This window comes from Zea mays, chromosome 3 (genome assembly GCF_902167145.1).
Source record: "Zea mays cultivar B73 chromosome 3, Zm-B73-REFERENCE-NAM-5.0, whole genome shotgun sequence".
Lineage (NCBI taxonomy): Eukaryota > Viridiplantae > Streptophyta > Magnoliopsida > Poales > Poaceae > Zea > Zea mays.
Genome location: NC_050098.1, coordinates 232,818,680 through 232,834,311, shown reverse-complemented (window position 1 = coordinate 232,834,311; position 15,632 = coordinate 232,818,680). Strand labels below are relative to the sequence as shown.

The window sequence follows — 15,632 nt, the reverse complement described above, 5'->3', positions numbered from 1 at the left end:
CTCCCTCTCCATCCTCCAACAGTCCAGCGCTGCCAGACTAGTGAAACGATGTCCTCCCTAGTTTTAGACTTTCAATTCAATTATCAAGAGTTCTAGGTTCATTCTTCCCGTTCAGACAGTGACGCCCTCCCTAGTTTCAGACTTTCAGTCATCAAGAGCTTTGTTACTGGTCATAGATACAAGTTGTAACTTATGTGGTTGAACTTGATCTGTTTCATTTCGTTTTGTGAACTCAAGTACTTAACTTATGTATGAATGTATTCAATAATTGAAATTTTATGTAATGTCTGAAAAGACGTTTCAATGTTCGTTTAAACGTTTAAATGTTAAAAAGGTGGTTCATAACATTTTAACGCTTTAATAACCATGCTTCAATGAGATAGATATAGGAGGTATTTGTTTCAAGTTTTTTCTAACTTTTGGCCACTAAAAGCTGCTGCAAATTGCTAGATCTAGTTTTTCAACCCGCTTTTGTAAGAATCGGTTTAATGAAAACCATCCAAACGCAACATAGACACAAAATCGGTCAAATCATCACAATAGTAATAATCCGTCATCAAGATCCAATACCAACGGAATGATGTCCGATGATCGTATTTTAGCATCTTTGGACATCTCAGCACACGAGCTAATATAAAATGAATATCACATTTGTGTTATAGTTGCATTTCTGTTTTAACTACAGTCTTCACTTCAAAAAAGTTAAAAGAATGAGATAGATATACTTCATATACATACACTGGTTTGCATGTGATCAACCCCTATGAAGCTTGCATATCTTTTTGAAGTAACTACTTAACGCACTCCTTGCCACTACTAAGAGGGAGCATCTGGACAGTGGTGTATAGTTATCAAAGGCACTTATTCCACAAAATTTACTACTAAGCCAAACTAAAATGTCCCCTCAAACTTGAAGCTGGCGGCTAAGGCAGCGCCTTTACATGAGTGGCCAGCAGTCTCTCTCCGCCTGTCAACCTACAATGAATTATTTGACCAACTGCCATCACTAACAAAATTATAAAAAAAATATATAACAGTAATTACAACCAAGAAAAAAAGAGTTAAAGCTAAATACTTCCAACAAACATTATGATTTGATAGTGATGTAGAGTAGTTAAAACAAGAACGAAACAAGAAAGCAAAACCTAGGAAATATGCGGCTGTAAGACACAGCATTACTCAATATTGTATTCCACACACTCTCCAGAACAATGATCAAATATTCACACACACTGCTTCATTATTGATATAGACAGACTACCTAAATGGAGAAATGTTATCTAGGAAACAACTGAATGCACGAGAATTGATGACTGCATTGGATAACTGAGAACATACTGTGTTTTGAACTAAATATAGCTTGCATTCCGCTAAGCTTGTGTGCATGCACACCTAGCTAAGAACCCAACTACACGTGCATATAGTTGAACCGTGTGAGTTCATTATATTTACAAATGCATACTATGCAGGTTCAAGCAATACAAAAGGTTGAAAACAAGTGCCAAACATATTGTTCATGTCATCACTAAATCACATTGCAGAAAATTCATGTCATGCAAAAATCTTCACAGTTAACACCAACTTTAGCAATAAACCCACTAGAAGTCACAAAGTTATCACCAACCTAACAATATTGCGACGCCACACACACACCAACACAAAAAGAAAGATCAGGAACTCACACACAAACACAGTGGGTTTGGCGGCTGGAATGACTTAGCCTTTTCTGGTTTTTCCTCAGACCTGGATACAGTGCTGAGAGCCAGCCTGTGATAGTCTCCTAATCAATGCAGAATATTACCCAAATAATTAGCATATTACTTATTACTTCATGCTGAAATTTAGCTTAAGTAAAGGCTATGAACCTAGACACCAACATGCATACACACAGGATCATTTCCAATACCACAAAAAACCTTTCTTTTTACAAATACTTTCATTGACAATCTTAGCATACAATGCATTAACATTTAACAGTAGCGCATATCTCAGATTCAGTTCTTATTGGAACTAGAGGAGGCAGGGGTGATGATGATTGCTAGATGTCTAGCATCGTGAAGAACACTATTAAGCTCTTAACAAAAATACATAGAATTGCATTATTTATTGTTCCCAACATTCATTGAAATGTTATAACCTTTTTAAAGGAAATACATAGCTCCTCAGTTCAGTCGTTTAGGTACAGGTACAGCACTGTTTTTTCTTTTGATATGAGCTACTAAGCTGTGAAGCTAATTAGTGTGCACAAGCTTGTACTACAAATAATTGAGTGACGATATAGACCTCCAACAAGATACTAAACTGGCCCTTCAATTTTTGAAATTTGAAAGCTTGTGAAACAACAAACTGACCTTCCAACGAGATACAATGTGATTATTTATTACAGTATATATCAACTACTCTATCCGTTCCAATTCATAGGTCTTTTTGGCATTTCTAGATACACATATTTTATCATGCTCTAGACATATCATATATCTAGGTGCATATCAAACTGCAAAAGCTATGCACCTAGAAAAGCCAAAACGACCAAGAACATGGGACAGAGGGTGGTAAACAATATGGTTGCCAGATGTGTCTTAACACGCTAGCATATAATAACCTGGACCGCAAAAAAATTATTAGTACCATTGAAGTTCTTTATTCAACATTTTTAACTACCCTAAAAACCATGGCTAGTTTATAGTCCCAATTTTTCCAGCCAGTGATGAATGATACCCTCAAGACCTTTATTCAAAAATTTGTTCTTTGTATATTTTGATGATATTCTGGTGTATAGCAAATTATGGGCGGAGCACCTGTAGCACGTCAAGCTGGTGTTAGCACAAGCTGGCCTTGAAAAGGTACAAGTGCTCGTTCAACGAGGAGTCAGTGACGTATCTTGGTCACATCATCTCAGCTGCTGGGGTTGCCATGGACCCAGCGAAGATTGCGGTCATGGAGGCGTGGCCACGCCGATAGTCCTTCCATGCCTTGCGAGGCTTCTTGGGTCTCGTGAAATACTACCACAAATCTATCATGCGAGGTACAACGAGGTGGTGGGGCCATTGATGGCGCTCCTGAAGAAGAAAGCCTTCCGCTAGTCAAACTCGGCAAAGGAGGCCTTCTTGCAGCTGAAGCATGCGCTCATGACGGCACCCCTACTACAGATGTCAGGCTTCACCAAGCTCTTCGTTGTCGATTGAGACATCAGGAGTTGGATTTGGCGCCGTGCTCCATCAAGGCGACGGGGTGATCGTGTACTTCAGCAGGGCTGCGGCGCCGCATCATCAAAAGCTCCTTGCTTATGAGCATGAGAGCTCATTGGTAGCCCTACCCGTGGGGTCACACCCCCTGTTTTCAAGTCGTTGACTAGTCGGCGACTAGTCGGCCAGTCGGTCCTGGGTGCTCGACTTGGGGAGCCGGCTCGACTTTTCTGGCAAGTCGGGCGACTTGTCAACGACTGGAAATTCTCAGTCGACTAGTCGTCGACTTGGTCTGGCAAGTCGACCTACTTGTGCCCCAGTTCAGCCCAAACAGCCCAAAGGCCCATTACACAACATTTTTTCTTGATTTGGGAGAAAATGCAATGGATGATCTTGATTTGGGAGATATTTAGGGTATCTACTATCTAGTATCTATCTAGCTGCAGCAGCAGCTTAGCTATGTAATGAAGCTTATTTCCTTTCAAGTTTGAACTATTTTTTCTTGCTATTTGTTTTCCAATTTGAACTATATGGTTGTTATGACTTATCACTTATGTGGCTGATTTGGTTCAGTTTGAGGCTTCAAATGAGGTTAGACTTGCTGTTTATTTCAGTTTCGTTCAAATTGAGGCTTCAAATGAGGTAAAACATGCTCTTTCTTCATATATAAATGCTATATTGTCTATATGAAGCCATTATATAGGCAAAACAGCCACTATATTGGCAAGTCAACGACTAGTCGGCTGACTTATCGACTAGTCACCAAGTCGGTACCTTGTCGACTCGACTCGACTTGAAAACCTTGGTCACACCTTCCGAGTCCGAACAGATCACTTCAGTCTTAAGTTTCTCCTCGACTAGCGGCTTTCCATGATTCCTTAGCGGGCGTGGGTAAGCAAGCTCTTTGGGTATGATTTTTCTGTGGAATACTGTTGAAGGAAGCTTAATGACGCTGGCACGCTGCAGATGAGATGAGGCAGAATTGATTGTTCGGAGTTTGTCAGCTCCGGCCTTTGAGCTGTTCGACACGCTGCATGTCGAGGCAGCTGCTGATCCACAAATTGCTCAGCTGAAGGCGCAATTAGCTGCAGGGACAGCCAGGGAAGGATGAGCAAAGTCAGATGGGTTGCTGCTGTACCGCGAAAGATCTTTGTTCTGGATGCCTCATCCATGTAGCCACAGTTGCTAGCTGATGCTCATGTGGAACTGGCAAGCTTCCTTCTACAGCCCACATGCTAATCAACAGATTCGGGAGTTTGTTTAGGTATGTGTTGTTTGCCAAAGAAATAAGTCAGCACACATACATCCAATTGGTCTTTTGCGGCCCCTGCCAGCACCCTCAGTTGTGTGGATTGACCAATTGATACATGGACTTCATGGAAGGATTTTCAAAGGTGGGAGGGAAATCTGTAGTGCTTATTGTGGTAGACCGATTTTCTAAATATGCTCATTTTATCGCCCTTGGTCACCCCTACTCGGTCATGTTTGTTGACAAAGCATTCTTTGAGAGTATTGTTCGTCTTCATGGATTTCCTTGCTCTTGTCTGTTATATCGTTTTCACGAGTGATTTTTGTATGAACTATTCCACCTCGTTGGGGCCAAGTTGCGCATGGGCGGTCTGAGGTTGTCGACCAGGTGATTCTCATGTATATTTGTTGTTTAGTGGGTGATCGTCCAAAAACTTGGTTAAATTGGTTACCATGAGCTGAATAGTGCTATAAAACTTCGTTTCAAACTGCTATCAAGTGCTCGCCTTTCAAGTTGGTGTATGGTCGGGGACCCTCCCGCGCTGATTTCTTATCAGCAAGGTAGGGCAAAGGTTACTGACATGGACAAACAGCTGATGGACAGAGATGAATTTTTGGAGGAAATAAGAGCCCGACTGGTTCAGGCGCAGGTCACAATAAAGAATATTCAAGATAAGTCCCGCAGGGAGCTAGAATTCCTGGTTGGTGACTGGCTATGGCTGCACCTGCTGCAGCGAACATTAGTTAGGGGTCACGGCCACCTCTCATTCTAAGCTGGGTCCCAAATTTTAGGGTCCTTTTCAGGTGGTTCAGCGCATTGGCTCAGTTTCATATATACTAGCTTTACCCACCAAGGCCCAGATTCATTATGTATTCCATGTGCCGTTGCTCAAACTGTTTGATGGTGCTCCTCCTGATTCAATGGTACCATTACCACCTATTCCATGTGGCGAAGGTAGTCAAGGCAAGACATAATCACGGTGCGGGAAGTGCTTGTCCAGTGGATGGGAAGGTCAGCAGCAGATGCATCTTGTGAATAGCTAGAAGAATTCAAGTTTCGCTATACTGAAGTGAAGCTCACAGACCAGCTGTTTGCCAGGGAGCGGAGGAGGGGGGATGTTATAGATGCCCTTGTTGGGCACCAATAGCAGCAACGCCGGCCCAGGCGTCAGGAGCAGATCCTCGCCCAGGGTGGTTGAGATCAGGCCAGATTGCAGGAGGATTTCTAGGGAGGTCTAGATCGGTTCCTTAGATAAGTTTATTTCCTAAAGCTATTTTGTTTCTATTCTGTTATAGAGTTTCCATCTATTAGTGGGCCTTCTAATCTATAAAGGAGAGCTAGTCTGTATGAGGCTTTTTCATCGAAGGAATAAGAAACTCCTTGTTTGGGATGGTTCCTTCGGTGATCCTGGCTGATCGGAACCGACCTCTGTCCTCCTACCCCCTGCGTTCTCTCCCTCAATCTGCTCTCCTCCACTCTCCCCTCAAGACGCCCAAAAGGCAGTGGAGTAACACGCATGCCTCCTGGAAAGGATATAATCACCTATCTAGGGTGTCAGGCATGCAGCTATGCATCTCCACCCAGCTAGGTACATTTAAGAAACACTATTCAGACAGCCCCAGCAACATGAAAAAGATAAGAAAGGAAAACACTGTATAAGCGCACCATTGATCAAATTATTTTTTTCATCGATCTCTGGTTACCAAACACTCTACAGACACTCAAATATTAAAAAAAATTAAACTGTCAGCTTCTGCTTCCTCTATTTAACAAGCAAAACCATATGGAAAGCATGACTTGCCTGCAATGCATATACAGTTATGGCAACGACTGTTATGCAAGCAGTTCTTCTGTGCAAGCGTGCAAGCAAATCATCTGATCCATTAGGTTACGATCCAACCACAGATACAACCATGGTTTGTTAGGGGGTTTTTTATAAAGATTATTGAGCTTGTGGTGGAAGAGTTTAAGTGTTAAATGTGACCTACGGTTGGATCATGATCTAATGGATCAAATGGTTTGCTTGCACGCTTGCACAGAAGGACTGCTTGCATAGCAGTCGTTGCCTACAGTTATTCACCAGTAAGGACAGGGTTATTAGTATTAAACCAAAAATAAAACAAGTGTTAAGAACATAGCATACAAAGCAAAGCAAGTTATCATACAAAGCAGATAAGTAAGCCGTTCGGCTGCTCTTTTTCTTGGCTGACGCTGCAAGCTGCTGCTTCTTTGGTGCTGCTTTGTTTATTATTCCACAGCTGCTGCAGCCGTTAGATATAGGGCAGCCGAACGGCAAACTCTAGAGAAAATCTTCGACATGGCACAGAAATACATTATTACTGCTAAACCATGTTCAGAGAAAGTTGAACCATACCTTACAGAATTGGATGAGTTATTACTTTGCTGCAGCCTCAAAATTTTTAAGCATATCACAATGTGGTGTCTGGTATGACAGCCCCCATTGGCGACGCTGCAGCTCAACCCTGCAATTCTGTGTGATTATGGAGTAATAATCCCTCTCAACATGCCGCTCCAGCGTCGCTCGCTCAGTGCTTTGGTATGGATACTGTTCCTCGAAATTAGACATCTTGACATAGTATGCAACTCCACGTGGGGTTTGGAACTTATGCTCATAAGGGTATGAACGGGACAGCGAGTAGACAGGCTCAGAGGATGGAAGGAAGTTGAGCAACAGCAGCAGTAGGACAGGCAACAGCTGAATAAGCATCCTGACAGTTGAGCCACCAGAGTTTTGTTGGGCATGGGCATGGGCATGCATCCCACCAGTCCTAAAATGGAAAGTTCCAAACTGTCCAAACTGCCTGGTGGTTGCAGGCGCCATACCGCCAAAGAAGAAGTTTCTGAATATCTCATCTGGGTCAAAGTCATCCTCATAGAACCCATTGTATGCACGGGCAGTGGAGGCCCTCCTGTGGTGTGTTACTGGCTCATCCGAGCCAACAAGGTCGTAGCGCTTGCGGCTCTCCGCATCACTCAGGCACTGGAAGGCCTTGGAGACGGCCTTGAAGGCGTCCTCTGCGCCAGGGGCCTTGTTCTTGTCGGGGTGCACCTTGAGCGAGAGCTTCCGGTAGGCCTTGCGCACGTCCTCGACACTGCAGTCCTTTTCCAGGCCGAGGATCTGGTAGTAGTCCCTGGTGTGCTTCTTGACCTGGCGCACAACCTCGAGCTGCTCCGCGGTGTACTCCCTGGCAGCAGGAGTCGCCTCCTCCTCCTCCTCCCTCTTCTTGCCCTTGTGCTTCCTCTCTCTCAGCCCATCAGTCTCAGCTGCCTCCGATGCCCCTGCTGCGGCAGTTTGCGGTGGTGGAGGCGGCGATGATGATGAGGAAGCCGGGGAGTCGTCTTGCGCGTTGAGAAGGGAGGTGAGCAGGTCATCGATGGGCAGCGAGGGGTCGAGGCGCTTTGCCTTGGACATAAATTTGATGGCGCGCGCGCGGTCCCCGGCTTCGAGCGCGCCCTTGCCGATGCGCAGGCACTTGGCCGCGTCGTCCTTGTTGCCCTCCATCGCAGATCTAGCCGCCGCCGCCGCCGTCCCCGGCCGATCGAGCCGAGCAGGCGGGGGACCGAGATGAGCCCACGCAGCGGCGGCGCAAGGACCCACCCGATCGGGTCAGATCGGCTCAGCCACAACCCAACCTAAGACAATACAATCGGCGCAGTTGGTATATAGGGATCAGATGGAGAATCCGAGCATGGAGTACGAACCGATTGCATAAGGGCCAAGAGAAGGAAGTCGATTACCGGCGAGGCGAGGCGACGTGGAGTAGGGTTCAGGTGGGGCGGATCGCAGGAGTCGGGAGACGAAGGGAGGGGGAAAAGGGGATATGGCGAGCGACACCGACACGGCGACGACCGACGACTCGAGAGCCGATTTCTTTTCGCTGGCTGGGTTTTCTCTTTATGTTCGGTTGCGTGGGGTTGAAAAAAAAATTGAGAAGATTAAACAAAAAAAGATTAAATTTAGTACATATCACATATGATGACTAAATGATAAGATAAATCTATCAAACATAATTAGTTCATGATTCGATCATATGATGCTACAATAACCATTTAATAGTCATGTATTAATTAGGCTTAACAAATTTTTCTCCTCGTTTAGCCTTTACCTTTATAATTAGTTTTATAATTAGATTATATTTAATACTTGTAAAATCCATTCAAACATTCAATGTGACATACACTAAATTTTAGTCGTCGTAACCAAACACCTCATAAATCGTTTTCAATCTGCTCAATCTAACCTTAAGGGAACAAACTTTTAGATAAGAAGAGATTTAATCCACTTCGATCTCTATCTTTTCTCTACTCCTTTAATGGGGCATTTCGTGCACGAAGCACTTTCGTACGTCGTCTCACACCCGCACGTCCACGTCCTCATCGCTGCACGCAACCCAGGAGGCTCCAATCGCCCTGCATCGCTCGCGTTGTCATCCTCGCGAGACATCCGCCCTCCTCCCCCGCCCTGCGATGCCGACGCCCCCAATCCCCCCCCCACACACACACTGTCGCGCTCGCACGCAACAACCTACGCTCGCGATCCCCATTGCACTCGTGTGCCTCTCGCTAACCCTTGACGCCAGCAGTACCACGAGACGTAGATGGTTTCTCATCTATACCTAAAGCTATTAGGGGCATTCTCCAACAAAAAGTATGTCATGGTTGCCAAATCTGCATTTTTTATTTCTGTGTGGTTATACAGTCATTTCATTATCTATAAATTTCTAACTGAGTTTATGTTGCAGTATGCCATTGATGTGAATGATGAAGATAGAGAGAATGAAGGTGATCTTATAATGGCAGGATCAAAGATCACACCTGAGGCTATGTCATTTTTAGTGAGGTATGGCACTGGGATTATCTGTGTCAGCATGAAAGAAGAGGATCTGTAAAAGGGTACAACTTCCTCATATGGTGACAACAAAGGGAAATCAAGAGAAACTATGAAACAACCTCATGATGCCCTGTTGCACCCTCATGCCTCTCGCTAACCCTAGCCATCAACGGTTCCGCGGGATGGTGTCCAGGACACCACAAACCCCTAAGCTTGGTGTCGATGCTCTTCTTCGCCTCGACATTGCGCTCCCTCCTCCCACTCCTCCTTTAACTGCTCGCCAGCGCCTCGCCATCATGCCTCTGAACCTAGGCAGCCATAACGTGTGACCCACCCTGTCATGGCATCGTCGCTAGAGCTAGGGGTGACCATGCTGGAGATGGCGAGGAGCCATGGTGCGAGGGCCCTCAAGTCCACCTCCATCAACCATTGTCTCGCCATCGTGCCTCTGCACTTGGGCAGCCACCACGCATGGCATGCCTTGCCATGGCGTCGCTGCAAGAGCTATGGTGACCATGCAGGAGATGGCAATGAGGACCCTCAAGTCCACCTCCATCAACGGGGTCAAGCTGTATTCGCTCACTGGTAGTAGCTACGTCACCCACTAGGTTGTCACCAAGAAGAAGTGACTCTCCGCAAAGATAACAGTACCTCCAGAACTGACCCTTTTCTTTGTGTGCGTGTGTGGAGATGTTAGGGGCAGCAATGAGGGGAACAACCGCTATTTTTGGCAATAGAGTATCAGCAGAGGCTAGATTTAATCCATGACCTGAGTTTCGAGACCGCCACCATGAAGATCAAGCTCATGATCGCTTCAGGTGTGTGTAATAGGCTTGTGGAAGGGAAAATGGTCTAAAAACCATTTCCACTCTTGTTTTGATAATTAATGACCATCATAACCAATTTAGACTAACTAGTTTGGTAAGTTATGAATTCAAGTACTCAGAAAATTCTTTAAAGAAGATCAACAACCCTCAAAATAGCATATTGCGGACCGTTTGAGGCTCTAGTACGGACTATCTGGGATAACATAGATTATCTTGGACATGAACTTTTTTAAAAATACCACATGTACTACGGACCGTCCAGGCCCTTCTGGTGGACCGTCCACGACACCTCGATGAACTTCGGACAGGAACTATGCCAAATGCACATTTCTAAAAGTTCTCTATGCCCGGGAACATGATCTAGATGTCGCCTAGAGGGGGTGAATAGGCAAATAAAAATTATCACTATAAAACTTAAAACCTTACTCTACTCGAAGGCTGGATCACGGCGGGATGAAGAATGCTTCAAGTAGGTGACAGCAGAAATGAAGTTCCTGCCTCAGAGAGTCCTGCACTTCACAAGTAACTCGTACCACAGATAAGAGTATATGAAGTGCACATAGTAATAAAGCAAGAGACCAAGAACAGAAACAGAGACAAGACAAGAGTCACATCACATAGCACGCAGGACACAAGGATTTATACCGAGGTTCAGCCAAGCCTAAAATGCTTGTCTAGTCCTCGTTGGAGTTAGCCACAACTTGCCTTGGAGTATCTTACTCCGTCCTCTGATGCGCTCAAATCTGTCAATGTGACAGATAGAGCCTTCCATTATATTGATGATTGTTACAACGTTGTCGCGGCTGCTTACAGCTTTCTTGGCAGCACTCTAGCAGAGTAACAATGCTCAAGATCTTGGTCTTGCTCTAGCAGCACCTTCCCTCTCTCTAAAGGCTTATAATTTGCCTCTATACAAACTAGAGAGATACACAAGAGAGTGAGTGAAAGTGCATTCATCCCTTTTGTGAGTTTTGGTGATTTGGATAACAACACATTTAAAGGTCTAACAAGTTTGCTAAGTGTTGAACAGGAAATTCAGTATGCTGAACATACTTGAATGGTGTATAATGACAGTGAACAAAGGTTCAACACAAGGTTAAATAACCAGTGAGATAATGCAAATGGATATAATATGATCTCTATATTGGTTTGAATATATGGACAAGACCTGAGAAATCATTATGCATAAATATGATCATAATAGAGGTTGAAGTGATTAAGAGGATTGGTCAAGCCAAGGTGAATAAGATATGAGGAACCGTGATTTGGCTTGACCATATTACTATTAGTCCATATATGAATATATGAGAATCAAACTAGAGCTTGATTTATCTTAGCAGTTATATCTAGATGACATTCAAGCAAGTTCCACAATATTGAAGAAATGATTCTCTCAATGGATGCTCAATAGGATGTGACTCAAGAATGGCTTGATAGGGTGAAGATAGCAAGAAAAGGGCTTCGAGGAACTAAGCGAAGGTGAAGGCCAAGCGACGGCTTGTAGACCGAGGTACCATGGCTAAGGTGAAGAAGAGAGTACTTGCACTAAGTCGATGAACTAATCAGCTATGAAGAGTTACAACATGTTGATGCATCAGTAAGGTGTCTTGAAGCCATGATTTGAACTCATATATGGTGAAATGGCACAAGTCACAGGCTCGATTTGTGTTTACTTCAAAAGGTGAGACAAAGATGTTTGTGATCCTTATCAAGCAACACCATGGAGAAATCATACTTGAGACACCAATGACTCAAGGAGTTTACTTAATTATATTTTATCTAACTTGAGTATAGGAATCGTCGTACTATCAAGGGGGATCCATAAAGAAGGTTGGTGTTGGTACTAAAGCTCAAAATCCTTGATCTAAAACTTCCATTTTACTCTTGTTTCACTTCAGTTTCTCAAAATCTATGCAACAGTTTCAAAAATCGGTTCAACCAGAATTAAAACCGGTTCAACCGGTTTCTGCACTGTTCCCCTCTGTCACAGTCTGACCTGCCAGTCTGCTAGTCAGAAAAAGTCGTGAGCAGATTTTTGGAAAACCGGTTCAACCGAATTTTGGTCTGGTTCAACCGAATTTGAGCCCGGTCCAGTCTCCGACTGAGTCCGCTAGTGAACCAAAAACCCCCTGGTGGAATCCGGTTAAACCGGTTTTAGAACCGGTTCAACCGTTTTTCAGTCAGATTTCCCCAACGGCCACCAGCTTTTGGGGGCACCTTTATATACACCTCCCACACTCTTCCCCACAGCAGAGCACGCACAAAACTCCATTTCGAACCTGAGAAACACCTCTCACTCTCTCACACACACCTCTTGCCTCTCCCATTTCAAATCTTTGGAGAGAAATCTTTGAGTGAGATTGAAGAGCTGCGATTTTGGTGCTTCATCTCTAAATCCTTCTTGCTCTTCTTGATTCGAGCTTTGGTATTACATCGAGTTCTTTGTGGATTCATTACTCTTGGAGCTTCTAGCTCCTAGACGACTAGGTGTCTCTTGTGAGTCTCCAAATCTTGTGGAAGACCACAAGAAAGTTTGTATTACCCGCTCGTTTGAGCAAAGATTATTGTGTGGGCTTGACCTTTGTGGTCGGCAAAGGGAGGATTAGGGTTGAAAGAGACCCGGCTCTTTGTGGGCGCCTCAACGAGGAAGTAGGGCACCTTGGTGGTGTGACCGAACCTCGGGATAAATCTTGTGTCTCTTGTGTTCTTGCTCATTGTGTTTGGTTGTGTTCGTCGTTCTCTCACCATTCCATGAAAGATTTGTTTATATCTTTTTGGTGTGTGGATTTTGAGAAGTGTCCTTCTCAAATCTACTACTTTGAACCCTGTGGATCATTTAGAACATCTCATTTCCAAAGTTAACTGGGTGAATTTTGAGATCAATTCAGTTTTACCCAGTTTGCTTCTAGTTTTTGTTGAAAAAGTTTTAACTTGCCTATTCACCCCCCCTCTAGGCAACTTTCAATTGGTATCAGAGCCTAATCCTCATTCTAACGCTTAACCGCGTGAGGAAAAGATCATGTCGGGGGGACTAAGAAACGGAAGTGCTTCTAAGCTTGAAAAAGTCGAGGTTGCCTCAACTTCATCTTTTGGTGCAGATGTTGATCCTAGGGCAATTGATCTTGCCATGAGAATCGCCGAAAGGATGTTCCTCAAAATGAAGGAAGATGAGGCAAAGAACAAGATTGAAGAAGAAGAAAATGATCGATGGAGACCAAACGACGAATCCACCTCTTCACAAGGTTCGTCTTTCAAATCCACTTCTCATATGTGCGTTGTCGCTAATGGGAGTGACAGTGAAAGCGAAAGTGAGGATGAGGAGGAGCAAGAAAGTGATAGTGAAGATGAGGATGATCTTCAACAATTCTTCGCTCAGATAAGCAAGAAACATCGGATGAGCTTGCTCAAACTCATGAAAAGAGCGGAAGAACAAAAAGAAATGCTTCATAAGCAAGAAGACTTCCTCATCAGAAAAATTGAAGACTTAGAGAAGTTGACCAAAGAGCATGAGAAGCTAAAGTGCTCTCATGATGATTTGGTCCAAAGGTATGAAGACATTTCAATTGAGCAAATTAAAGTTGTTAATCATTCATCATATGTTGCTCAATTAGAAAATAAAATGCTATGTTCAAGAACACGATAGAAAGGCTAAATATTGAAAATCTAGCTTTGCAAGAAAAACATGATATGCTTGTGTGCTCTCATAATAAATTTATGGATTCACATATCATGTTAGAAATGGCTCATGAGGTTGTGTTAACTAATTTGAAATCATACCAACCTCACATATGTACATGTACTCAAGTAGAAACTATATTATCATGTGCTAACAAATGTTGCTCTCAAGAAAGCCAATCTTCCATTGAGCTAGAAATTTCAGGAATTAGTGATATTTCTATCACACAAGAAACAAAAGAGCTCAAGGAAGAAGTTGGAAGGCTAAGAAGGAGCTTAACTCTTTTGAAGGGAAAGTGTCATGCTCAACCTTCTCAAGATAACCGTGATAATATGGTGATAAAGCTTGAGAAGGGGACAACCGTAGCATGCACAAAACCCCTTCAAAAGAATACCAAGCTTTCCAAGAAGGGCATGAGCAAAATTCATGGTAATAAAATTAATGCTCATATGATTTGCTCTAACAATGTACCTATGTGCTTCAACAAAGAAAGATCAAAGAGAAGCAATAGGAGGTGCTATGGATGCAAGGAGAAGGGCCATGAAATTTATTCATGCCCCCACCTGAAGAATCAAGACCTTGCACGATCAAGAAAGATGACCATCAAAAAGGATGAAAGCAAAAGGCAAATGCATTGCAAGGACAAGCATCACATTTGCTACAATTGTCGTGACAAAGGTCATCTATTCAAGGTTTGTCCAAAGGGTAAAACTCCTAAGCCTAACTTGTCAATACATTCAAATATGCTTAGGAGACCCAAATTTGACTCTTGTGCTAGAAAGGTGATGAGTTCACCACATTCTAGGACCAAGGCTATTTGGGTGCCTAAGTCCTTATTGGCTAACCTTGATGGACCTATCATGATATAGGTACCAAAATGTACTTAATAAGTTTTGCAGGTACCTAGAGATGATATGAAGCTTTGGGGTGCTTGAGCGGTTCAACTCAATTCTTATCTCAAGCTATCAATCTTACATTGTCTATCCTTTAAGATTGACCCAAAGATGAATTGAGTTGTTATATCACTAACTTCATATTCATCTCTAGCAAGAACTTGTGTTGTAGGGAATAAGGATTAACCTTTGTGGAAATCAAGCAAAAGGCCTACAACCAAGTGATATCCAAAGGATGGTAACAATTAATTCTTAAGTGCACATTGCTTTTAATTGGTATATTCCTTTGTGTCTTTTGTAGCCACATAGGAAAAATGAAGCACTTGAGAATGAACTTAATATATTTTTACCTTGCTTTGGAAAGGATCTAATTATATGGTAGATTGCAAGTTCATATTTTTATATTGTGACAATCTACATGCTTTAAATTGATTGTATGTATCTTGTGGCATATTTCAAGTTAATCATCATATTATTGCCATGACCTAGACATAAAGAGTATTATCCCATGTTCTTAAATGAATAGAGTGCTAAGTAAGAAATTCAAATTCTTATAGCACTTACCAAATGGGGAATTCTCTATATGACTAGAGTTGTGAGACTAATGTTTCTATCTAAGTGTTTATGTAGTCTCACAACATGAGAATGTGTTTCCCAAATGGAGTGTGCCATTCAACATTCAAAGAAGATCGAACCAATCTCTACTACTACATAAGAAGCTAATGTAGACGTTCACAAAAGCTTTTGGTGCACGGTTCTGCCGAGGACCTCCGCCATCAACGCTCGCGATCGGACCAATACGCGATATCACAACACCGCCCGTTGCCGAGGCCGCCATCAACGCCATCCTCCCGCAATCCCCGCCCTCGCCACCTCCATTTCCTCAGAGGAAACGCCTTGCACAGCACAACTCCTCCCCATCTACCGCCACCTTTCTACCTACCCATCTA

At 43.4% G+C, this 15,632-nt stretch overlaps 1 protein-coding gene across 4 annotated transcripts; it reads right to left on the bottom strand.

Annotated features, from left to right (window-relative positions):
- Positions 1 to 629: 629 nt before the first annotated feature.
- LOC103651627 (chaperone protein dnaJ 49-like) lies at positions 630 to 8,390 on the bottom strand. 4 transcript variants are annotated; one of them, XR_564865.4, is made up of 4 exons: positions 8,194 to 8,390; positions 6,809 to 8,088; positions 1,683 to 1,780; positions 630 to 975 (listed from the first exon to the last, which is right to left on the bottom strand). XR_564865.4 is itself a non-coding variant. In NM_001301480.1 (3 exons), the coding sequence occupies exon 2, from the start codon at positions 7,955 to 7,957 to the stop codon at positions 6,830 to 6,832; it is 1,128 nt and encodes a 375-aa protein (NP_001288409.1). In that variant the 5' UTR covers positions 7,958 to 8,088; positions 8,194 to 8,292; the 3' UTR covers positions 678 to 975; positions 6,809 to 6,829. The 4 variants fall into 4 exon arrangements, 2 of the variants coding, with proteins under 2 accessions (XP_035821968.1, NP_001288409.1); XR_004857026.1 differs by having other exon boundaries at positions 6,809 to 8,357; NM_001301480.1 differs by lacking the exon at positions 1,683 to 1,780 and having other exon boundaries at positions 678 to 975; positions 8,194 to 8,292.
- Between the last annotated feature and the right edge of the window lie 7,242 nt (positions 8,391 to 15,632).

What these genes read in the sequence shown, in the direction of transcription:
- LOC103651627 (XM_035966075.1), bottom strand. Translation starts at nt 7,957, where the DNA reads ATGGAGGGCAACAAGGACGACGCGGCCAAGTGCCTGCGCATCGGCAAG.